The sequence below is a fragment of the Sinohyriopsis cumingii genome, chromosome 10 (assembly GCF_028554795.1).
Source record: "Sinohyriopsis cumingii isolate HCF-2022 chromosome 10, ASM2855479v2, whole genome shotgun sequence".
In the NCBI taxonomy this organism is placed as follows: Eukaryota; Metazoa; Mollusca; class Bivalvia; order Unionida; family Unionidae; genus Sinohyriopsis; species Sinohyriopsis cumingii.
The window spans coordinates 20,483,796-20,511,691 of record NC_142970.1 but is presented as its reverse complement, the minus strand read 5'-3'; the positions used below and the strand labels follow the sequence as shown (position 1 = coordinate 20,511,691).

General features: G+C 36.5%; 1 protein-coding gene across 2 annotated transcripts in view; it reads right to left on the bottom strand.

Annotated features, from left to right (window-relative positions):
- LOC149789689 (uncharacterized) overlaps positions 1 to 27,896 on the bottom strand; it is a 140,671-nt gene that overhangs the window by 33,263 nt on the left and 79,512 nt on the right. For both annotated transcript variants that reach the window (XM_089971705.1, XM_089971704.1), the window contains 3 exons: positions 26,046 to 26,167; positions 17,419 to 17,579; positions 578 to 705 (listed from right to left, as the gene is read on the bottom strand). In XM_089971705.1, the coding sequence (XP_089827831.1) occupies positions 578 to 705; positions 17,419 to 17,579; positions 26,046 to 26,167 (411 nt within the window). The remainder of the gene's footprint in view (positions 1 to 577; positions 706 to 17,418; positions 17,580 to 26,045; positions 26,168 to 27,896) is intronic.

Genomic DNA, 27,896 nt, shown 5'->3' with positions numbered 1-27,896 from the left:
TATGGTAATCCATCAACAGTATGCCTATCCATCAACACTATGTCTATCCATCAACACTATATGCCTATCTATCAACACTATATACCTATCCATCAACACTATATGCCTATCCGTCACCACTATATGCCTATCCATCAGCATTACCAGCCAATTTATCAACAATATGTGCCTATTTATTTACACCACATTTCTATTCATCAACACTATATGCTATCCATCACCATGAAATGCATATCCATCAGTACTCTATGCATGGTAATTAACACTGTATGCCTACATATTTAAACTACATGCTTTTATGTTTACATTATAAGTCTATTCATCAGTATTATATACCTTTTCATCAACACTATGTGCCTATTTCAAAGAATACAGTTTTATTCAACTAAATAAAATCACTATCCATCAACACCAGTTGCCTATTTAACAGAATATAGTAGGGTCAATACGTGTGCAATGTCAATTCAACATCATATGTTATGGTCAATACAACAGAATATAGTAGGGTCAATACAACAGAATATGGTAGGGTCAATAAAAGTGCAGTATTAAAACTTCAGGATTTTTATAAACATACCTTGGGCTCATTTCCTTTTTCAGTGAATGACCTTGGCATTGCAATAATATTTAATTTCTCCATTAGGAGCAAGATATGGTCCTTGTGGTCATGGAATTCCCTGTGGTTTTCCTCTGTCCAGATGGCATCTAGAAATGAAAAGAAAGACACCAGAATAAAAAGTCATTTTTAAGTCGTAATATAAATATCATGTAGATGTATAAATGTAGTAATATAAATATCATCTAGATGTATTAATGCAGTACTATACTTATCATGTAAATGTATAAATGCAGTAACATAAATATCATGTAGATGTAATAATGTAGTAATATAAATATCATGTAGATGTAATAATGTAGTAATATAAATATCATGTAGATGTATTAATGTAGTAATATACATATGATGTAAATTCATTTTTAAGTAGTAATATAAATATCATATAGATGTATTAATGTAGCAATATAAATATCATGTAATTGTATTAATGCAGTAATCTAAATATCATGTAGATGTACTTTCATTAACTTTACCACTAAGTTTTGTTGGCTTACAATTTTACAGAAAAATGTTACATGCACAAGCATGTGTATATACTTCATAACTGTCAGTGACACAATACAATTACTGTTACATGATTGTACATTTAAGGGTACATATTCATAATTGTCAGTGTCACATAAAATGGCTGTGATTTCAATGTCAAATATTTTTCTCATATAATTTTCAGTTGTTTCTAGTCTGAAACTAAAATTATGTAATATATATAAACTTCAGGCACTCAAACTATGACCACCTGATTACTTTGCATCACTCAAATTACTTACCTTTGTAGAAAAATTCAAACCAAACATTTAGTTTCAGTCATTTTGAAGTTACACTACATACTGAAATGACTTACCTGTGGGGAAAAATTCAAACCAAACGTTTTGTGTCAATCATTTTGAAGTTATACCACATACTCAAATGACTTGCCTGTGGAGAAAAATTCAAACCAAATGTTTAGTGTTAGTCATTTCAAAGTTACACTACATACTCAAATGACTTAACTGTGGAGAAAAATTCAAACCAAACGTTTAGTGATACTCATTTTGAAGTTACACTACATACTCAAATGACTTGCCTGTGGTGGAAAATTCAAACCAAACGTTTAGTGATAGTCAGTTTGAAGTTACATTATACATTCAAATGACTTACCTGTGGAGCAAAAGTCAAACCACACGTTTAGTGTCAGTCATTTTGAAGTTACACTACATACTCAAATGACTTACCTGTGGAAAAAAATTAAAACCAAACATTTAGTGTTAGTCATTTTGAAGCTACACTACATACTCAAATGATTTACCTGTGGATACAAATTCAAAACAAACGTTTAGTATTAGTCATTTTGAAGTTACACCACATACTCAAATGACTTACCTGTGGAAAAAAATTAAAATGAACCGTTTAGTCTCAGTCATTTTGAAGTTACACTACATAATCAAATGACTTACCTGGGGAGAAAAATTCAAAATAAACGTTTAGTGTCAGTCATTTATAAGTTGCACTACATACTTAAATGACTTAGCTGTGGAGAAAAATTCAAACCAAACGTTTAGTGTAAGTCATTTTGAAGTTACACTACATACTCATCTGATGCAGTGTCAGTACTGAGCTTACCAATTATATTATAAAGTAAGACAATTTTAATTTAAAAATCAGATAATATGGGGTAAATTTTGGTTAATTTAACTGTTTTATTGTCGAATCTATATGCCTGATACTTTTCTTTGGGCATATATACAATCTTGTACAATTCTAGTTTACTTCTTTTAATAAAATATGTTGACTCCTTGTGAATGCACAAAACGTTTTACATAATGCAATGTCTTAGAACAGCAGGTGTGTAAAACAAAACAATCACACGGTTCAGTATACAGTCAAAACTGTCAATACCAGTTACGCACAAAATATTATCAGATGGGCTTTTGCAAACAATAGACTTGTCAAACATGCCAATAACAGTTACACACAGAAACATGCCAGCTGGGCTTTTGCAAAAGAGACATGTCAAATCTCTCCATAGGAACTACAGTGGAACATGTCAGACAGGCTTTTGCAAAACAGAGACATGTCAAATCTGTCAATAGCAACTACATACAGGAACATGCCAGACTGGCTTTTGCAAACAAGAGGCTTGTCAACTCTGTCTATAGCAAATACACACAGAAACATACAAGACCGGCTTTACCAAACAAGAGACTAGTCAAATTTCTCACTGTCAGTTACACAGAAACATACAAGACAGACTTTTGCAAACAAAAGTCCTGACAAATCTGTCAACAGCAACTACACACAGAAACCAGCCAGATGGGCTATTGCACCATAAAAAGTCTTTGCACCATAAAAGAAGCCCGGTTTGAAAGTGAATTATTCACAATTAAAGGCATTTATCTAAGCCATTAAAAAAATTCGTGTTTATCTCTTATCGTCTAATTGTGATTGATATTGTTTGTAATCAACACAACATTCTTGTGGAACGCATCTTCTTGGATTCAAAACAATAACCTAATAATAAAGCATCTGTTAACATTGATCATAATCAAATTCCTCAGTTCCCTTGATGAATTAAACTCATTTACCAAGTTTCACAGAAACTTGATGAGGAATATCAGGCACATGGAACTTTCTCCAGGCATTGGTACAGATTAGCAATTGTTAAAGCCACGTCCCACCCCCAATGAAGTCAATGAGTGGACAATACCAGGTCGTGGGCTGGATCAGGCCTATGAGTACCTGCTTTAGATATTAAGAGGTAACAAAATGGATCTGATGCAAGGCATTTGATTAATATGATCATTTCTTATGTATTATGGAACCTTTCTACAACAATTACTATTTGGTCCTTAGAGTGGTAACTCTTATTACAGCACCTGTCTACAAAAATGATACTATAATCTTATTTACCAAGGTTAGTCTAATGGAATTTGGAACTTCAAGTAGTAAAATGTGTAGCAGTAGTTGCTGTTGTAAGGTTTAACGCCATTTTCCAGCACATGATAGGCTATATATGGCGGCCAGTATTAATGGTGGATGAAGAACCCAGGAAAACCCCTGGAAAGAACCACTGATCAACGAGAAGCTACTGGTAGGCTTTCTCACATACCCACATTGGCCGAATATGTGACTCGAACCCACGCTGACAGAGATGAGATGACAGTGATCCGTAACGGACAGCGCTTTAGACCACTCAGCCACTCGGGGCCTCACTTGTAGTAGTTCTAAGCTGTCTATGACAATGATAATATAAGCTTACTTACCAATGTGAATGAAATATGGACGTCTGAGAATTTAATAACATAATCCCATATTCCTTGTGTGCCTCGAGTATGGACTCCTGTACGGTAAGAAGTCATTGTCAATGGATGGACGTCACATGACCCATGAAAGACTATAGCAAAAGATCAAATGGCCTTTACTCATGATGATACAAAAAGAGGAAAGCAATTTGCCTTTTTCAAGATCTTAATTGGATTCTAAAACTATGTTTCTAGTATGGATACAACATAAAAATGTTTATTATTTGCCTTGTGGTTTTTTTGTATACAGCACATTGGAGAAAATTCCAATTTATCAAGAATGAAGCATTGATGGTTTTGTTGTACCAGGCTACCAAAATGACATGCTCTCTGCTTCATGAATATGGCTTTGTCCAGGATGCTTTGACAACTTTCTGGCACTTTTTCTTGGAAAAAATAAGTTGAACATTAGTTGCCCGTTTGGGTTTTTCACAAACAGTGGCTTTCATTTAATATTTTCCAATTTATTTACAACAAAATTGGAAATGGCTTTATTGTTGTTATCATGTGAATATTGGACACCTGATGTAATGAGCATTTAGGTTGTGAGATTTGTGTAGACATAACTCGCAATAGAAATAGTGAGTACCAGGTTGAGTTTCATCAACAATGTCGTAATTTCATTTGATCTATGAGGTGAGTAAAGACGTAATGCTGATAATACTCGACTACTAATGAGTGTAATGATTGCTCTATATAGATGTAATTGTGGGGAGGCTGGGAGGACATGTGTGCATTTAGGATGGGCAAGGATTGTTGAAAAAATATTTTACCAAGAGAATTGGTTTATTCTTTGAAAACGTTGCCCCAATTATAATACCTTCAGAGAACAAGTAAGAGATGGAGGGAGGTACATCCCCTTACCCTTTTTTACCATCACCAATCCCTTTAGGTATAAGGGAAAGGTTATATGTAACCCGACTAGATGGGACTTCATCTGTCAGGAAGTGGCTTCAAACAAAGAACAAATTCCTAGTTCCACCTATATCCATTAGAAGTCAAAAAGTGGCATCTTAGGAAGTTGTTGATTGACGTGGAATGGGGACCGGCTGAGCTTTGGATATATATTGGCCCAGAAGATCAATTTAAGCTCTTTGGGATGACAAATGTTGGGGATAAAAGCTAGATAATATGGACCCTGATCTCCATCCCACTGCCTGAATGATGACGGTTAGAGAACAGCATTGGTAAAATACTATGCTGCTGGCATATGTTCTAACCATTTCCGCTGAGATGCGTAAAAATTCATATGTGTTGGCATGATTTATCCATATTCATGGCGAGATAGTCTATGTTGACATACACCCATGTTCTTTCTTCAGAGAGAGCATAGGCATGATCTCCCCCAGCGGATCTTGTTCTTTTACGGTACCATTTCAAACTGGGTCTTGAGGTGATGTGTCTAGAATAGACAGAGGTTTCATGATGAAAGTCTGGTTACTATCGAAGGAAGCCTGTTTTTGGCAATGATAGAGGATGCAGTCTAAAGTAAAGTCTGGTTACTGTGGAAGGAAGCCTGTTCTTGGCAATGACAGAGGCTGCATTCATAAGTAAAGTCTGGTTAATGTGGACGGAAGCCTGTTCTTGGCAATGATAGAGGATGCAGTCATAAGCCTTGTTACTGTGGAAGGAAGCCTGTTCTTGGCAATGATAGAGGATGCTGTCATAAGTAAAGTCTGGTTCCTGTGGAAGGAATCCTGTTCTTGGCAATGATAGAGGATGCAGTCATACGTAAAATATGGTTACTGCGGAAGGAAGCCTGTTCTTGGCAATGATAGAGGATGCAGTCATAAATAAAGTATGGTTACTGCGGAAGGAAGCCTGTTCTTGGCAATGATAGACGATACAGTTTCATGATGAAAGTCTGGTTACTGTGGAAGGAAGCCTGTTCTTGGCGATAATAGAGGATGCAGTCATAAGTAAAGTCTAGTTCCTGTGGAAGGAATCTTGTTCTTGGCAATGATAGAGGATGCATCCATACATAAAGTCTGGTTACTGTGGAAGGAAGCCTGTTCTTGGCAGTGATAGATGATACAGACATAAGTAAAGTCTGGTTACTGTGGAATAAAGCTTGTTCTTGCAATGATAGAGGATGCAGTCATAATTAAAGAATGGTTATTGTGGAAGGAAACTTTTTCTTGGCAATGATAGAGGATGCAGTCATAAGTAAAGTCTGGTTACTGTGGTAGGGAGCCTATTTTTGGCAATGATAGAGGATGCAGTCATACATAAAGTCGGCTTTCTGTGGAAGGAAGCCAGTTTGCAATGATAGATAATACAGTCATAAGTAAAGTCTGGTTACTGGGGAGGGAAGCCTGTTCTTGGCAAAGATATAATATGCACTCATTAGTAAAGTATGGTTACCCATGAAAGGAGGCCTGTTCTTGGCAATGAAAGAAGATGCACTCATAGGTAAGACTGACTCATCTTGTCGGAACTATGTAGTTTGGGTCTGCTGCATGCATTTCAATAATTCTGCCCAAAGTCATTAATGTCGAGGAAGCAGGCCTTGTATTAAAGGCATTCCAGAGGTACCCCTGAAAGAGGTTTCAAAGGGGTTGTGTCCAGCCAGATTAATTGCAAACACAGGTTGCACTTTGGGCACAGAGCTAAAGTATTTGGCTGTGTATATTGTTGCCTATTCCACCTCGTTGCAAACAATTCCACCAATGGCGGGTCCCATCGGATATACAACAGAGTGACAACAGAGGGATCGGGAGACAATTCTGTCTGTATTAGTTGATTGTTCCAGGACAAATAATCAGCTAGTATGATTAGGAATGCTGGGAAATGGTGAACTTGAACATCAATTTGTTGTTAACCATACCACTTTAGAAAGTTCTAAGTCAGGATGCAATGGGCTGGGAACCTGGTTCCTCCTTATCGTTATGTAGGCCTGTTGGACAGCATGAGGACTTACCATTTAAACATTCCTGCTATAAGTAAAAGGCATTCAAAATGAACTTCATCGCCAGAACATTGCTATGCAGATTTCGTTCCTGGGGAGGCCATAAAACACTGATTTCCCAAAAGGATAATACTATATGAGCTCTCCAGTCTTCTATTTTTCAGAGATGCTTCCATGATTTTAATTTAAGGAAGGATTTTCTCCACCCACTCCCCTTGTCCAAATAATAAAGGGGGGGGGTTGTAGAACAAAGATGTTGGGTAGGATAAAACGACCACAGTTCAATATATACACAACACACCAATATCCATCTCTTTCTTCCTAATCCAGTCTGTAAGACTTCTATTGAAATCCAAATATTTAATAGATGTTGCATCAAATTTTATATGTATTAATAGGTTTATTAAAAAAGTGTACTTTACTTTTGAATTGTATTTTAATTTCGCTGGTTTTTCTGTTGTTTCCACATTTAATTTCAAAATCCATGTACTGCCAAAATGTGGAGCTGATTGGCATGCTTTCTGTTTTGTTCCATTCGTCATTTACACTGGATTCCAATTTAACGTCATCTTGTTTGTTCCAAATCACTCACTTTTATCTCTGTTAATACGTTCTGAGTTCCTATATTCTGATATATTTCCCGACTTTAAAAATGAATTACCTTCATTACTATGATCAACCAGTATTAGCCGAACTATATTTTCATCTACCGATGAACAACGTTGGGATTCCACTATTTTGGGTCTTCCAGATAGGCCATATTATAAATGCGCATTTGCAAAACTTTGTTTATGCAGGGTTCAAACCTTGACACAATGCTTGTTACGGGACCTAATGTGCAAACAGTTACGAAAAAGTGTGTATCGTGACAAGCGGTATAATATTTTTACCACTTACACAAGTACTTTTGAGGGTGAACGGCTGAATAGAGTTGTATCCTGGGTAAATTTTCATATGCATGACATAAAATTAATATGTGGGAGTTCCCACACATCATCACTTTCCAAGTGCGGGAACTCGTAAAAGTTTGCGTGAATCAAACACCCTGAGAGCATCTCTGGTAATTGCAACAGTACAAATTGTAATCCCGGGTGGTTGTACTTACATAGGTATACCACAAGTGAGCCAACTTTGGTTGCACCAAGTCTGCAGATGGTAACTCATTTATGTGCAGAAGGATAGGGGTTAGTCTAGTGGACAGACTTTCGGCCTCCGACATGACAGAAGAATAATTTGCAATGGTGCATAAAAGGGTAATCTAGAACAAAGAGATCTGCTGTGTTAAGAAAGCCCAGTAGGCAAAGAAAGTCCCATCCGGTTAGAGTCTTTATCGAAAGTAAAGAACCCACCATGGTTCGGACTTTCAATGCCCACACATGAGGGAGATGAATTATGTTTACCTGTATATTGAACTTCATAACTAGGTTAAGAAATTATTAAGATGGTACTAGGTTGGATTTATCCTTGTTGATGGAAAAGCCTAGATATTTAAACAGTGTAACATGATTTGTCATGTAGTGATTTAAAATAAAAACTATAGCTTTTATTTTTGCAGGATGTCATCCAGGTAGCATGACTGGCAGCTGTATAAATGGTTCGGACATGCGTCATTATATGGTTCATGAGATGAATGAAGACCCAAGGGCTGTTGATGAGTCTAAATGGAAGTGCTCTTAACTGGTATGCAATGTCATTGTATGGTGAACCGCAGGAACTTAATCGATTCCTGGTGAATAGTGACATGAAGGTAAGCATCTTTTAAGTCCACACCGATGGCAAAGTCTCCATTTTGGAAGGCATTCAACATGTGCCACTGTGTTCCCACTGAGAACCAAGTAGCATGAATAAACTGATTAAAGACGCTGAGGTTGATGACTGAATATAGAGTGTCATTTGCTTTTGGGACCAAGACAAGTCTCCATTAAAGCCCAGGAGAATTTATGTTATGAATAAATAATGCTACACTTTTTGAAGAAGTTCATTTATTTCTTCCTGTAAGGTTGTGGTTTGAATGGGTCAGATTGGTGGGTCTGTAATTGGTGGGACTCTGGAGAGAGGATGAAGTGTGTGGAAATGAGGCAGAGTAACCTGGAAACCACACGACGAGTCCATAATTTGTCATGGCAGATCTCGTTTCATTTGGCAGCAAAGAATTTGAGCCATTCTCTGACTAGGATGTGTGGAAAAAGCATAGTGGAGATGACATCATCTTATGAGAACAGCAAGCTCTTGGGAGAAAAATGTTTATTTGCCATGGTTTTTGAGGACTGTGGTTTTTGCTGGGTGGAGGTTGAATAGGACATTTACCAGAGGTGTGTGTCCTATGTGTGGCTCTTGGATTCTTTTGTTGATTTTCTATAATATATATGTATCAATGGTGTGTTTGCAGTGAAGGGATATTGATCTCCTTGGTTGCTTGTCTGCGGACACCTTTGATATGGCCATTAAATTATTAACCCCTACCGACAACTTAATGGGGCAGGAGGTTGTAGTCTACTGCCGAACTCTGTAGCGCCATGGTCATGCATGATACACTAACGTGGGTGGTACTATATAAAGGAAGATAGATGTAGCTTTACAATGACACCAAATAATCTGGAAGATCTAGCTGCACTACAAAATACTGAGAAAAAAAATCTCATTTCGTGGACCCGACTATTTTCTACTCAAAGTTCGCCCATGATCGGAATCTGATCTTGTGTCCGGATTTTAGACCATTTGGTCTCAAATCTAAAGCAAACCAGTATGAACTGCAAACAGACAGATGAGCCTTTGCAAAAAGTAGGATAAGATGGGCATTTGGAATCAAGAGTGGTCTCGATAGAAAAATAATGGCTCCATTTAGCACAGCCCCCCACCCCCAACACTCCAACTTTTACCCTTCTGCCCATGCGCAAGTAAAATAGCCAATGAGAAACGATGTTTCTAACAAAACTAGGAAGAATGGTATTGAAAGATCGCAGAGGATTTGGTGTGTTCGGATCTATTCGGAAATAGCTTTAAAAATGTGTTTCCTACTCGATTTTCAGGCAAAAATGACAAAAACCTCCAGGGATTAAAGACTGCTGGAAGCTTCGCCTTATGTTGGTCCTTAAAGAAAGTGGAGGTTGAGAGAAAACTGAGTCACTTTCCGCCAATTGTAAATTTGTAGTTGTTGTTTCAGCATTGGCCAAAGTGTTTTCAGCGACTCTGTTCAATACTCTGGCCATTCGTAGAATAAGATAAGCCTTATGTTTGAAGATAGCCATATAGACAAAGTGCAGCACAGAACCTACAGCTAAAATAAATACTCTGGACTAACTGCTCAGTGTCATCAAAGGCCATCCAATCCTTACATAGGGATATCATAGTCACTTGCTAGGATTTGTAAACGTAAGGTGGTATCACTGACATGAACTAAATGGGAGTCGCTTTTGTGAGAAGAAAAGTTGGTTAATGCTTGGATCATGTAGTTGATAATGAAGATAGTTTAGAATGTATGTAATCCTTCCAGACTGCAGAAGCAATGTGAGGTTAGTTTCCTCCTTTCTCGAAACAAGAATACAGATTCCGGTGGTCTGGTCTACGTAGTTAATAGAGTGGGAGGAGGAGTGCTGAAATCATGGGGTAAAAGGGGGAATACTTCCTCATTGGAGGCTCAGAAGTATAACTCTTCCTGTAATATAGTATTCTCTAGAACTGGTGAAATTACTTGAGAGCAATCATCATCGTTATTGCTGGTCTGAGGTGAGGTTGAGGTCTCCTGTAATGCCTGGGAATTAGCTGGTGATGAGTGAAAAGGTCTCCAGCTTATGAAACATAGATCGCCCGAAATATAAACCATGGCTCTGAAATGGTCCCTGTGTAAGGATTCTCTTCTCATGGCAGAGCGAGAGGGATTCGCAAAACAACATCTCATTAATGTACATAATGCTATATTTCAGGTTTGACATACTGGAAGCTTTGTTGCTGTTTACTCATTGACACTGAAATGGAAATAAACCATATGTGTATGGCGAGGTGTCATCCGACTTGTAAGGTTAGGATGGGTTACATTTGTTTGATCCATGTAAATGCTGGTCAGAGGGAACAGTTCACAGTTTATTTAGCTTTCCCTCGCTAGTATGCGATAAAATGGAGTTGACTCCTGAGGAGAAAAGAACCATAAGAATTGCCAATAAGGCTGAGTCCAGTGGTGGTTACTTGGTTGCTGCAATCGTATCCGATGCTGAAGGTAGACGTGTCAACTTATCTCCCTTGTGTGCCATAAAACCTTGCACCAAAGGTCAGCATGCAGACTGATGTCATTATCCATCGCTGTGCATTTTCGGCTTTGCCCATGTTTCTAACCTGTAGGACAAATAGAGCAGAGCACAACAAACTGGGGAACCCCGCACACGTCTTTTGAATGCAATGTTGCTGCAGAGCTGTATGTTAAGTTGGCCCGGCAATATATAACAGCCAGTGTAATAAGCAATGAAGTGCATAGGTAACTATAATAACAATACCATTTATGGGAGCAATACATTATACAGCTCTATACCTGCACCTGTCTTGTTTGGATATGGTGAGGATGAATGGCTAAACGAAATGAAGGTTACCTGGAAAAAAAATGTGATAGCCGACAACCTTAATGCTAATACCACCTGTCGGAAAAGTCAAGAACGACATGGGCAGGTAGAACCATTGAAGAATAGTGTCCGGATGCTAAGAATGCCTAGGTAAATAAATTATTGGTAGCAGATGAGCTAATAAAGAATTGTGTCCTTGCATAATATAAATTACAATAATACCTGTAGGAAGGCACAAAGATGGCCTGTACATATTAGTTTAGTGCACTTGGTTTTGAACAAGGGGTGTGGTACATAGTTATATCAAATGATGTTTACCTGGAAATTAGAGATCATATCAGATGAGCTAGCACAGATATGTAGTGTCCAGAGATCATATATTTATAATTGTACCTGTAGGAAGGCTCAACGACAGCCTCTACAAGTAAAATCATGGAAGCATGGTGTCAAGAGTGCTTAAAATGCCTCGGTAGTGAACACTCACCAGGATGAACAATTAATAACACAATTATACAGATATAATGGGGGTCTGAAAGGAATAAAGACTTGCACGCATTAAAAATATTACAGCTCTAATCTATCCAGTGAAGACATACAGGCTATCCATGTAAGTGACGGAGTGCTTTAAGATATGCAAAGTTGACTAAGTGTTAGCAAGTTGAAAGGTAGAATATTGTAGGATTATGGAAGACAGAGTGTTTGGAAACAGAGATGGCATATACTTTCATTGAAGTGAAAAGACTCTTACAACTGAGAATTATGTGCTTCCAAGGTGAAACTAGCTATGCAAGCTCTCGAGAGAACGTTGGCTTCGTACGAGTGGAGGTAGTAACTGGCAGGTTCTTGGTTTTTGCTATCAATCCTTATACTTAAGTGGGTGGTCACTCTGCTTGACCATCAGTTTGGTTAGCAGACAACTTATATCTTCATGTAGTTAGCAGTAGTATCTATGATGGCTGGATTTGTGAGGTAGTAGTAGTGCTGCTAAGATATTATGATTGAGTAATGCATTTAAAGAAAAAAACTCACATTGATAAACATTGTTTGAAGATCACATGTATAGAACATAGCCAAACTTGACTGCTAAATATATTTTCCTTTGGACTTTTGTCAATTTGATTATTTGATCCCAAATTTAAACAGGGAAAAAGATAATTGGGACAAGAATGCAGGCACCCGAGAAGAAATAACATGAAATCAGTATTAGAGATTTATCAATGGGATACAGTCAATTTTTAAAAATCAGTCCAGTCATAAATATGAACAATTTATGGAAATTCGCTTACAGTGGATAAAAGTTTCACCTATGTAGGCAGTATAAATTTGTTTTAAATAAAATTTCAATTTGAGCGCATTTTCTAACAATTAATGTTTAAATCATTTAAATGGTGTCCCATTATGTATACCTTGAAACAAAAATCATAATTTTCAGAACGTACAGTGCACATAAATATTACTTTAACAATTAATTTAGTGTGTCAAACCGAATATTTTGTCCCATAATATACTGCAAATTCTGTATACTACCTCCCGCAGAAAGAAGAGTATTTTTTTAAAGATACTGTATGTACTGTGAAGGTTCTTGCTTGTATTAACATCTTATTATCAAATAGTAGTTGTTGTTGTTCTAGGGTTTAATGTCATTTTTCAGCACAAGATAGGCTATACATAGCGGCCAGTATAAATGGTGGAGGAAGAACCCAGGATATAAAATGTATAAAAAATGAATTGATGCATGAAACATACCATGTTGTTAGGTGACACTGGTATGTTGCTGTTCACATCAAAAGTCTCCACAAATTTCAGAATAAGTGCATTCCAGGAGCCAAAATGTATTTTATTCTGGCTTTTTTCTTTTCTCTCTTTTCATTGTTTCTTCTGTCTCTTTAATCGACTTCAGATTGTTTTAAGAGGACAATTTTTGAAATGTGTGGGTGTTTTCACTGTGCAACCTCATATGTATACAGGGTCAAGTTGACTAAAAAGGCAAATAGTGTTGCATGGACCAGGCAACAACACTTCATGTATCTAGGGCAAAGTTTACTTGGAAAACAAAAAGTCTACTAGGACCAGCCATAAACATAGAGCTATACAAGCAAAGTCATCTTGGAAAGCAAAACAATAATTTACCTGGACCAGACATCAACATTATATGCAACTAGAACAAAGGTCACTTGAAACGCAAATGGACCAGACAACAACATAACGTTTCTTGAGCAGTTGATTTGAAAAGCAAAAAGCGTCTTTCTGGACCATGCATTAACATCGTATGTGTTCAGCGTAAAGTCAACTTCGAAAGTAAATTGTCTTTAACTGGACCAGAAAAAAATATTTTAAAGAAGAGCAAAATAAATACAACCCCCCCCCATCATTTAACTGTCCCCTACACAGGTAAAACACATTATACACATACAAGTTTTCTTATTTCACCCAGACCCTAACATTAACATGATTCTTCATCGAGAACAGTACAAAGCCATCCACACTTTTTGTGGCCTGTCTGTGATGAAGAAATACTGTTACTGTGTGGAAATCATTTAATAGTCTTCTAGACAAGTCTGTGATGAAGAAATAATGTTATTGTGTGGGAATCATTTAATAGTCTTCTAGATATGACTGTGATGAAGAAATAATGGTTTTGTGTGGAAATCATTTTATAAGTCTTCTAGACATGTCTGTGATGAAGAAATAATGGTGTTGTGTTGGAATAATTTAATAGACTTATACACATGTCTGTGATGAAATAATAGTATTGTGTTGGAATCATTTAATAGTCTTCTAGACATGACTGTGATGAAGAAATAATATTATTGTGTGGGAATCATTTAATAGTCTTCTAGACATGACTGTGATGAAGAAATAATGGTATTATATTGGAATTATTTAATAGTCTTCTAGACATGTAAGTGATGAAGACATGATGATATTGGGTGGGAATGATTTAATGGTCTTCTAGACATGTCTGTGATGACGAAATAATGATATTGTGTGGGAATCATTTAATAGACTTAAATACATGTCTGTGATGAAGAAATAATGGTCTTGTGTTGGAATCATTTAATAGTCATCTAGACATGTCTGTGTTGAATAAATAATGGTATTGTGTTGAAATCATTTAATAGTCTTCTAGACATGTATGTGATGAAGACATAACGGTAATGTGTGGGAGTCATTTAATAGTCTTCTAGACATGTCTGTGATGAAGAAATAATGGTATTGTGTTGGAATCATTTAATAGTCTTCTAGACATGTCTGTGATGAAGATATAATGGTATTGTGTTGGAATCATTTTATAGTCTTCTAGACATGTATGTGATGAAGAAATAATGGTTTTGTGTGGAAATCATTTTATAGTCTTCTAGACATGTCTGTGATGAGGAAATAATGGTGTTGTGTTGGAATAATTTAATAGACTTATACACATGTCTGTGATGAAATAATGGTATTGTGTTGGAATCATTTAATAGTCTTCTAGACATGTCTGTGATGAAGATATAATGGCATTGTGTTGGAATCATTTTATAGTCTTCTAGACATGTATGTGATGAAGAAATAATGGTATTGTCTTGGAATCATTTAATAGTCTTCTAGACATGTCTGTGGTTAGAAAAAATGTTATTGTCTGCCATCATTTAATAGTCTTCTAGACATGTATGTGATGAATAAATAATGGTAATTTGTGGGAATCATTTAATAGTCTTCTAGACATGTCTGTGATGAAGAAATTATGTTAGTGTGTTGGAATCATTTAATAGTCTTCTAGACATGTCTGTGATGAAGATATAATGGTATTGTGTTGGAATCATTTTATAGTCTTCTAGACATGTATGTGATGAAGAAATAATAGTATTGTGTTGGAATCATTTAATATCCTTCTAGACATGTATGTGATGAAGAAATAATGGTATTGTGTGGGAATCATTTAATTGTCTTCTAGACATGTATATGATGAGGAAATTATGTTAGTGTGTTGGAATAATTTAATAGTCTTCTAGACATGTCTGTGATCATTTGATAGTCTTCTAGCCAGATAGCTTAAATATTTGCACAGAAAAAAATATTTCCTCATTCAGTGATCTTCACCCTCGGCCAACAACATCGACTGAATTCTTCTTCGCTATCAGTGTATGCCACCCCAAAAACGGGGTCCAATTTAATGGTCTGTGATGCATAATCAGTGTTACTGTCTGAAAATTATTTTTCTTGTTTCAGTCATATATTTTGATACTTGAACTTTTTTCAAACTAAAATCAAAAGCTTTTTCAGGTGCCATGTGCAAACCATTTACAATGTCTGGTTATGATATAGTATGTGGTACTAATGTCATTTTGCAGATACCATTATTCTGAGTCCAAGTGATTGACGTTTCATCATTAGAACCCAAAAGTAATACAGTTCTTCCTTGCTTCAAGTGCAAGCTATGTACAGAGCATGATAAATGTAGATGGCGAGTAATCCATTTTCTTCCTTTCAACCAGTGACCTTCACCTTTAAGCTTTTTAGCCAAACATTACTAGTCTTATTCAAATCCAAAGTGCCAGTTCTCACCGAAAATGGTTATTTTTTATTTTGTTTAATTAGTTGATTCCAACAGATGGATGAAAAGCCATTAATTGATTCTGACAGATGGATAGACAACACACTGGTACTGTGAGATGAATGGACAACAACTAATTGATATCGACAGATGAATGGACAGCACATATATGGTACATACAGTTGAATGGACAGCCACTAATTTGTATAATGAAATGAATCGATAAGAAGTAAATGACACAGACAGCTGAATAGATAACTAAATGATAAAGACAGATGTATGGACAATAACTACTTGACACAAACATTTGACCACCAACTGTTACATATAGACGGATGGGCAAAAACTAATTGATAAGCTGACATCTAACTGGTACAGACATACAGATGAATGTTAATGACTGGTACAGACCGATGTATGGACAATTAACTGGTACAGACACATGGATGGTCAACAACTAATTGATACACAGATGCATAGACAAGCTCTAATTAACACAAATATATGACAGCTAATTGGTACAGACAGATGGATGGATAGCATCGTAGCATAATATACTCAACCTTATGGAAGAAATTTTCAGACTGGACACTTTTATATTTTAACTTATCCTAAAGTATACCCCTCACCTACCTGTGTTAGAAGTAATCTAAAAGTTGACAGCTTAAAAAGGGGCAGATCATAATCATTGGGGAGCTGAGTGACCAATGGTTCTTCCCTGGGTTTTCCAGGGTTCTTCCTCCACCAATTATACTGGCCACCATGTATAGCCTATCCTGTACTGAAAAATGGTGCTAAATCCTAGAACAACGACAACAACCATCGTCATTACCTGTCAAGTGTTAGGAATAATCAAACCTTTTCATGAGGAAGCATTTGTTGACCCGCATTATGCAAATAATTGTAAAAGAAAAAAAATTAGAGTTCACAAAAAATAGTGCATGAATTTAGAATGATTATTTATATTTATTTCTAATTATTAACACATGTCACCTTATTTATTTTATTATAATTTGTTTCCAAGGAACAGTTGTTTTGCAACCAAGTCATTCTTTTGACAAATACATCATTAGTCTACAACGAACGCAAACTGACCTGTAATACTGACTTGGCATGACATGCACTATCATTTTGTCAAGTCACATGTTCAAGTCACACCTTCCATTAGGCCAAGGTCACAAAGATGTATCCTGGCAAACATCGTTTTCTTTGTAATACTGACATGGCATAACATGCACTATCATTTTGTCAAGTCACACTTTCCATTAGGCCAAGGTCACAAAGACTTATCCGGGCAAACAGAGTCTTCGTTTTAATACTGACTTGGCATAACATGTGCTATCATTTTGTCAAGTCACACTTTACATTAGGCCAAGGTCACAAAGATGTATCTTGGCAAACATCGTCCTTTTTGTGGAACATCAAACATTTCCATAGACAAATAGCTCATCAGCTAGACTTAGACTACACATGAATTCGCAATCAAACATTTCCTAGTATTATTTTTAAAGCAAATGAATACAAACCTATCAGTTCATGGGTGAGTTTTCCTGTCTCTTCAAATGCATGCCACTTGCTTGTGATGGCAGGGTATTTTTTGATGAATGTCCCAGCTGTAATCAAAGACTTCAGGGCATCAATCAACCATTGTGGATCCAGCACAATATTCTCCCTCAATCCTTCAACACTGAAAACCACATACACAAATACTGGTTATTGAGACGTCATACCTTAATTTCCTTGTTCAGAACAAATCAACAAGCACTGATGTGTATTTTTATCTCAATAAACCAAACAATGAGATGATTGTTTTTGATATTTGTTTTACAAACATACATCAATTAGATATATGCATTAACAGACATTTAGGTTACATGAATTATTATTAATTTACATGAAAAAAATTCTAATTAGTCAAGCTTATTTTTTTGCTGCTAGAAGAATCAACTTGCTGTTAAAGAATTTCTGTAAGTTAATGTACAGTTCAAGACTATGTGGAAGCCAAAAATTAAGTTCATTACTAAGTCCACAATGCCAGAAATGACAAGTCAAGTGCTCTGCTGACTCTTTTTTATGGCTTACAATGTGAAAGAGAAATAACTAGTTATACAGAATAAAGATATTTGCATTGTAACACAAAGATAACGAATATTCTTTTTGTTTTCATGTGTTATGGATATTTCCATAAAAATGATGTAATTCAATATTCTATATGTTGATAATATGACCTGACCATTTGCTAACAGTTTTAACAGACTATTTTGTCGATGTGTGTTACCTTCTGACAAGTTTATCTTGTATATGTATGTAAATAAGCAATACAATGTTTCTCATTCAAAATGTATTTAGATGATTTCCTACAAACAGACATAGTCTTTGAAACTGACGCCTATATTTTCAATTCGAACTAGACAGTCATGCACAACATTTAGAATTTTGGGGGAAAAATGAGGAGAATCAGGTTGGTTTGCACCCTAGGAGATGAGAGATATTCCATATCTGAAGGCTACTCTAATCAATGCATGGGGTGTCTAATTGGTACACTGATCCATGTATGGGTATCTGATGGGAACACTTTTGAATTTATGGGGTGTCTGATAAGTACACTATTCAACGTATGGGGTGTCGGCTGGGTATACTATTCAATGTATCGTGTGTCTGATGGGTACACTATTCAATTTATGTGGTGTCTGATGGGTGCAATATTCAGTTTATATGGTGTTTGATGGGTGCAATATTCAATGTATGGGAGTCTGATGGATGCACTGTTCAATTTACTCGGTGTCTGATGGGTAAACTTTTCAGTCTATGGGGTGTCTGATGGAGAATAAAATAGCCCAGATGGTGTGACTTCTCTCCCCTGCCTTATTAGGGTGATGTGGTGGGAAAATAGAGACAGGTGTGTGTAGTGAAGTCAAATGTTTTGAATGTTCACAACAGTGGGTGATGATGCAGACCTGATAAATGAATGAATAACTAGCAAAGTGATCCTCTGAATGATATTCCGCTTAGAAGCGAGAGAAGAATTTCCCAGTGTTTATATAAGTACAAGTAAGACCTCGCATGAAAAACAACAAACATAAAGTCCATTCACCTAATTAATATACTCATTCACAGGTACAATACACGGCTAACATGGTGATGGTAACATGTTCCACTCTTCAATGTACCTAAAGTCTTTAATATGGATAGTGTACCACTCAATTAACATTTCATTCTTACTTCCATCAGGGGCCACCAGTGGCCGAGTGCTCTAAAGCGGTCTCCGTTACGGATCACTGCCATCTCACTTCTGTCTGCGTTGGTTCGAGTCTAGGATTCGGCCAATGTGGGTATGTGAGAAAGCTTGCCAGCAGTTTCTCGTGGGTGTTTAGTTCTTCCAGGCTTCTTTTTCCGGGTTCTTCCTCCACCATTAATACTGGCCGCCATGCATAGCCTATCATGTGCTGAAAAATAGCGTTAAACCCCACAACAACAACAACTTACTTCCATCTGCAATATATCTGTAGTCATTAATATGTGAAGTTTACCAATGAAGAATTTTATTCCTACTTCAGTCTGCACTGGTCAGAAAGGGACTTCTGAGAATGATATGTAGGTCTAGCATGGATAATCAATGTGAGCATAAACATAATTATCAACTCAAGATATTAAGACAGAAAATTTAGGTCACAGTGACCTTTGGTTTTAAGGGCATAAAAACAAAACAGCTGCATCCATTTACCAAGTTTCATGCCTGAAACACGAAAGAAAAACCTTTTAGTACAAAAAATGGGAACAAGCTGTTAGGCAAGAAATATAGGTCACTGAGACTTCTTACGTATAAAGATATGTAACTTAATAAGATACATCCACTCACCAAGTTTAATGATTATTGGAAATCCATATAGACCAAGGCTATTCACTTGGCTGGCATGTGGCTACATTTGAAAAATCTGTTTGCACTGTTGCCAACCGACTAGTCACACGCCGCCTATTGCATCAACTACCTAAAGGAGATGTTCATATATCTGTCAGGTGCCCATCATCTGTGATCATCTGTTTCTTTTATCAAGTTATTATAGGCAAAACTGGTACAATCTTATACTCTCACTGCTTCATATTCTACAGCAACACAAATATTTATATTACCAATCATATTCATAATCTCATGTAGATAAATTACCCACAATGCAAGCGTAAACAGACCACGTGTCTTAACTGGTACGATATTATACTCTCACTGCTTCATCTTTTACAGTAACACAAACATTTGTATTACCAATCATATCCAATATCATGTATATACATTACCCACAATGCAAGCGTAAACAGACCACGTGTCTTAACTGGTACGATATTATACTCTCACTGCTTCATCTTTTACAGTAACACAAACATTTGTATTACCAATCATATCCAATATCATGTATATACATTACCCACAATGCAAGCGTAAACAGACCACGTGTCTTAACTGGTACGATATTATACTCTCACTGCTTCATCTTCTACAGTAACATAAACATGTCTATTACCAAACATATCGATTATCTGATGTAGATAAATTACCCACAATGCATATGTAAACATACACATTCTAACTGGCACAATAGTACACTCTCACTGCTTCATCTTCTACAGTAACACAAACATTTCTATTACCCGTCAGATCCCTCATCTCATGTAGATAAATTGCATACAATGCATGTGTAGACATGCCACATGTTCTAGCTGGTACAATATTATACTCTCACTGTTTCATTTTCTACAGTAACACAAACATTTATATTATCAATCAGATCCATAATCTCATGAAAATAAATTACCCACAATGCATGTGTAAACATGCCACACATCCCAAGTGTTACAATATTGCTATCAATGCTTCATCTTCTACAGTAACACGCATTTATATTAGCAAACAGATCCATAATCTCATGTAGATAAATTACCCACAATGCATGAGTGAACAGGACATACATCCTAACTGAATGGTTGGAAAAGCCAAGTGCACAATAGAGCATGCATTCTCCATATTATTATGTCTTACACTTACAATGATTTGTGTGGAACAATCAATAAGATATAAGGAATACTCGTATATAAGTTTAGCTACTGTTTTTGGAAGCGATAGTAGCTTTAAGACTATTAGATCACACTATTCAGGAACATAATTTTAGTTAACTAATCCTGATACTATTCTTCACACAATATTTTAGACTTGTCCATTATGCATTTACTTATCACTGTGCATACAATCTTTTCTGTTCTGGCAGCATGGCAGCAGTGAGAATAGTCTTTTAAAAACTGACCATATGGCATCTGTGTGAATAGACAATTCTGTCTAGGTAACATTGCAAAATTCATTGTTATAAGCTAAATTCAGACCTGCCAACCCAAACAAGGCAGTTGTTTTCGTTTCCTGTAAACACTGGTTTTCACTAAGATATAAGAAAATATGCAATGCTAGTGTGAAGCTGGAAAATAAGTATTTAAAAACTTTAGCATTGGAAACTAATGCAGTAATGGTAAACATTATATTCAACTTAAATATCTGTAGAAAACAAATAGACCTTACTTACCTCAAGTACAGTTACATACACATCAGTTCTGAACCCTATGCACCTCAACGGCTTGTTACAATCTCTTAAATGACATCGTTCTTGGAATAATTTTTTCCATTTCAATTGATGACAATATCTCCCGCCACAAGACATACCCAATAAATGTAATTATGTTCCTTCCTACCACAAGACATACCCAACAAATGTAAGTATGTCCCTTATTGCCACAATACATACCCAATAAATGTAATTGTGTCCCTTCGTACCACAAGATATACCCAATAAATGTGATGGTGTCCCTTCCTAAAACAAGACATACCCAATAAATGTAATTCTGTCCCTTCCTACCAAAATACATACCCAAAAATGTAATTGTGTCCCTTTCTAGCACAAGTCATACTCAGTAAATGTAATCGTATCCCTTCCTAGCACAATACATAACCGATAAATGTAATGGTGCCCTTACTGCTTTTATTCACAAGACTCTGAATATTCCTGTTTTATTCTTCAGTACTGATTATTACCAGTTTTTAAGAGATTAATTTTCCCTTTTGTATTCAGTATGTATCTGCTGTTGGAGACCAGTTTTTGAAAAGTCCGGTTCCCTGACTAACTCCATAGCCTTCAGCAAGCACCTAAATCATGGAGAGTGCATGTCTATATATCTCATTCATAACCATCAGTCAGCAAGCACTTCATGTAAAATGCATGTCTGTATATCTTAGCCACAACATTCATCAATCAATTAAATCGTGGTCAATGAATGTCTCTATGTCTTAGCCACAACCTTCAGCACTTAAATCATGGGGAATGCATGTCTGTATATCGTATCCATAACCGTCAACAAACAATTAAGTCATGGAGAATGAATGTCTGTATATCGTAGCCATAACGTACAACAAGCAATTGAGTCATTGAGAATGAATATCTGCACCTTAGCCACAACCTTCAGCATTTAAGTCATGGATAATGCATGTCTGTATATCTTAGCCACAACGTTCAGCAAGCAATTAAGTCATGGAGAGTGCATGTATGTATAGCATAGCCAGAACCTTCAGCAAGCAATTAAGTCATGGAGAATGCATGTCTGTATATCTTAGCCACAACCTTCATCAATTAAGTCATGAAGAATGCATGTCTGTATATCTTAGCCACAACCATAAGCAATTAAGTCGTGGTTAATGAATGTCTGTATATCTTAGCCACAGCCATCAGCAATTAAGTCATGGAGAATGCATGTCTGTATATCTTAGCTTCAACCTTCAGCACTTAAATCATGGATAATGCATGTCTCTTTATCTTAGCCACAACATTCAGCAATTAGGTCATGGATAATGAATGTCTGTATATCTTAGCCACAACCTTCATCAATTAAGTCATGGAGGATGCATGTCTGTATATCTTAGCCACAAACTTAAGCACGTCAATCATGGATAATGCATGTCTGTATATCTTAGCCACACCCTTCAGCACTTAAATCGTGGAGAATGAACATCTGTATATCTTAAGCACACCCTTCAGCACTTAAAGCGTGGATAATGCATGTCTGTATACGTAAGACATCGCCTTTAGCAAGCAATTAAGTCATGGAGAATGCATGTCTGTATATCTTAGCCACAACCTTCAGCAAGCAATTAAGTAATGGAGAATGCATGTCTGTATACCTGAGCCACAATCTTCAACAAGCAATTAAGTAATTTTGAATTGATGTCTGTATATCTTAGCCATAACCTTCAGCAAGCACATAAGTGCAACTGGCGACAACAATTCCTCCTTTAATGAGACTGAAGAGGACAGCAAAAAGAATGATCACTGTGAGACCCTTTTGTCAGTATGTTGTAGGCCAAACAAGGCTTTGACCAGGACACAAGTTCGTGCTGCAGCTGATATCCCTGCTTGGTATTAACTCAAGTCTAGATGGGGAAAACTTGAGGAATCATGAATGCATGCGAGACCTGGAGGCAGAGACCATCCATCAAGTGCAAAAGGATAACGCCAGGAAAGGTTCACTGAATATGGAGCAGCAGAAAATATGAATGTGAATGGGCCACATCAATTATCTCAAAGGGTTTGGACACGTCTGTGAGAAGAATATGATAAGCTGCGTTTACTGCCTGATCAAACAATCCAGTTTTCACCTCTAGTAACAAATGACTCAACATAAGGAAAGGGGGTAGGGGACCTTAAGAGAAGAAGTAAATACATGCATCATCTCTGGGAGCTCTTTAAGTCCACTAGTAAATCATCTTCATGAGCCTGTTCATAAGGTGAGGCAGGAACATCCTTTTCAGTATCCTTCAATGCAAAGATGAATATGCATGTTTCTTTTTCATTATATAACCACTTATAGGGTGGAGGTGGGGCTGATGGGACAAACTCTACAAGTTGCTCTCTGAGGCAAGTGACATTGCTGGTCCATTCTTGACAGCCTTGGAAGCCACTGACAGGCTGTTTCTTTTTTGATGGATGATGCTAGGGATAACATAGCAAATCCACATAGTATATTGTAGGAGTCACGGTATTAATTCAAATCCCATAGCAAACAAATGGAAACACCATCATATTCAAAATTCAATAACTTAAAATTTCTGGGTGCTGATGATCAGACTTACATGTCTCCACGCACAACTATTTTTGGTGCAAGCTTCTGTGTGGAGAACACCATATGACCCGCGGCATTTTTTAATCTGCATGTGCTTGAAACACATGTCATTGATTATGCAATAAATGAATCAGGTGCTACTTTCATTAATGAGTACTCCTAAGTCAAGCCTGCAAAAATACTAAACTTGCATCAATATAATTTTGTCTATATTTCTTTTTAAATTACATATAGGATATGCTCTCAAACGAATATTTTTCTAAAATTTTAATTTCGATTATTAACCAATTATGGACCACCAAACCCGTAAATACTTGATTATTTGTTCACCCAATTCTAGACTGGTTTACAGTGTTTCGTATAATTAGTACCGTGTGTCCTGTACCCCATACCTTGAAACAAAGTCATGTACATTTATGATGCTCTGGAGGGTCGAGGCGACTGGCTGCCTGGTAGTGTGGTTTACGCAACTCCCATTTGGATTAAATGGAAACATGCGGACGGGGTGATGCCAATTCAACTGACCATCAATCACCTGCTGACTGGTGACTAGTCCAGCAGCACAGATCTGACAGGTCATTCCAACTCAAATCTATCCAAATGAAATAAATGCTCAAGAAAGTGCCATCGATAAGAAGGTCACCAGTACTTTACTTTCCTTGATAAGACACTGCTAAACAGAAGATTTCCCCAACAAAAAGTGATCAAGATCCCTCCAGGAAAAGATTAGACAGTTCATCCTGAGATAAAAAGGAAGAAAGGCTTTCTTTCCTCCCCCCAATAAGTGAGGTGACCTGCTGCCAAGGCACAAACATCATCTGACCAAAGACATGAACAACTTATAGACAACTGGAAGGTAGGGTGAGTGTCCCATGAAGTCTTCTTATGCTCATACTCACCAACACCTTGAGATAAAGTATGTCACTAATCGGGAATACGACACAGTATAACGGGAAGTAGAAAATGGTAGATAATACTTACTCAGACACCATTGCTATGAAGAGGAACAATTAACTAAGCACAGAAACAATCAGCAAGGTGCAAATCCCCTTCACAATTGCTACTAAGAAACAAGAAAACACCCATGCATGCAATGACTGGAGACAAAATAACATAATATAATAGGGCAACAACCGACTGAAAATGCACTTAACAGCTTTGAATGTTGTAATCACTGGAGCATCCTGACACTTAAATTTGCTCAATCAGTTCAAGGAAGAAAAGAGCAGGGGTATTCCATATGCTTACCACGAATATGGATCAGAATGGAATCATGTTCTTTTCAACTCTCAGTCTCCAAATGGACTAAAAGACTTGGCATCCCATAAAGGAGTCAGACTGGGATTATGTTCTTTTCAACTCTCAGTCTCCAAGTGGACTGACAGACTTCTCATCCCATAAAGGATTCAAAATTAGATCATGTTTTCTTAACTCTCAGACTCCAAATGGACTGATAGATTTGGCATCCCATAAAGGAGTCAGAATGGGATCACGTTCTTTTCAGCTCTCAGTCTCCAAATCGACTGACAGACTTGGCATCCCATAAAGGATTCAAAATAGGATCATGTGTTTTTAACTCTCAGTCTCCAAATGGACTGATAAACTTGGCATCCCATAAAGGAGTCAGAATGAGACCATGTTTGTTTTTTTAATCTCTTTCTCAAAGCTGGTTTTTGACACAATATGACTTGAGATCATTTCATACATTTTTTTAACACAATATAAACTTGTACAAAAATGGACAATGTACAGAGCACTTTAATATAAACTATCATGATTTTATACAGTATATAATGGAGTAATTTAAACGTACAATTCAATGCATCCTAATCTTACCATAGAGTGAATTAACAGTCATTTCTATTCAAACAGGTTAAAAAATCATTTTCTCACCTGGAAAGGCAATTAAAAGATAATTCCAACAAAGAAAAATATAGCATTTCTCTCATATGAATTGTGAATTACTCATTTCCATTTCAACTGGGAAAAATTGCCATTTTCTCACCTGAAGTAGAGTATTGTGCCCATCTCATGATGGAGTCTAAGGAACAGATCAAGTTCATTGCTGTCTTCAATCCTAACAGATCCTGACACATTTATCTCTTCAATGAGACTGCGTGCAATAACCTGATGGAAAGACATATAAAGAGTTATAAGCTAACGACTAAGGTGATAGATCCTATTAACATGAAAACAGCTGCAATGTGTGACGAAAACAATGAAATTTGATTTGTCCTAATTAATAATAAAACAATCCCTATCAAATTACTTTCAAGTTTATTGTGTCCTAATTAATATTTTGCACACTTAAAAATTATATTTTTAACCTTCAGATCATATATTGAAAAATGGGACATTTTCTAAACCTCTCACTTGATAATAAAATATAAAATATACAAAATGAAAATAAAATACTCACTATCAAATTAGAGGAATCCCCTTTTTAATGCCTGTATGAAATTGTCCCATTCATTTTGAGACAATCCCAGGTGAAATATAGCTCTGAGTCACAATCTAAATATTACTCCCGATTCATTTCTCACTTGCTGGAGATCCAAGCTTCTAGAATCACTTCCAAGAATATTGTAATGCTGGATTCAACATTCCCTAGTATACCTTACATCATATTCATAGTTTACAGAATCACTTTCAACTATATTTTAATGCTGGAGTCAACACACCCTACTATGTATTGCATCACATTAATAGTTGGAATCACCTTAACTATATTTTAATGCTGGAGTCAACACGCCCTATTATGTATTACACCACACTCATAGTTGGAATCACATTAACTATATTTTAATGCTGGAGTCAGCACACCCTATTATGAATTACATAACACTCATAGTTGTAATCACCTTAATTAAATTTTAATGATGGAGTCAATAAACCCTATTATGTATTACATCACATTCATAGTTGGAATCACATTAACTATATTGTAATGCAGGAGGAAACACACCCTGCTATGTATTACATCACATTCATTGTTGGAATCACCTTAGCTATATTTTAATGCACGATTCAAGTTCTTACAGGGTCTTAACATGCATCACATCACACTCATAGTTAGAATCAAATTAACGCATTAACTCTGGAGGTTTTTGTCATTTTCGCCTGTCAGAAATTCAAGTAGGAAACGCAATTTGAAAGCTATTTCTTAAATAATCCTAAGAAAGCAACTTCCAGACGATTTTCTAATAACATAATGCCTAGTTCTATTAGAAACCTCGTTTTTTCAGTGGCTATTTGGCTCTTGCATGAGCTGAAGGGTAAAAGTTGGAGTTCTTTTTTTTCGCTCAAAGGATCCGTTATTTTTTCTATTGAGACCACTCTTTATTCCAAATGTCCATCTTATCCTACTTTATACAAAGGTTCATCTGTCTGTTTGCAGTTCATACCAGTCTGCCTTAGAACTGAGACCGAAACGTCTAAAATCCAGAAACAAAATCGGATTCCGACCACGGGCAAATGGGGGGTGGGGTGGAAATTGGGTCCAAAAAATGATGTTTATCCCACTGTATTTTGTAGCACAACTAGATCTTCCAGATTATTTGGTATCATTGTAGAGCTGCATATGTCTACCTTTCTATAATACCACCCACTTTAGTGTAACATACATGACCTTGACGCTACAGAGCTCGTCAGTAGGCTACAACCTCTTGCGACATATACTTGTCACCAGGGGTTAATGTGTTAACCTTATTGTAATGCTAGATTCAATATTCACTATTATGTATCATGCCACCTTTATACATGTATTTGTGACCCATGTGAAACAAAGAGTTCATCTTATCAATTATATGTGGATTGATCCTATTAAACATGTGCCAGTAAACAAAGTTTAGTAGCT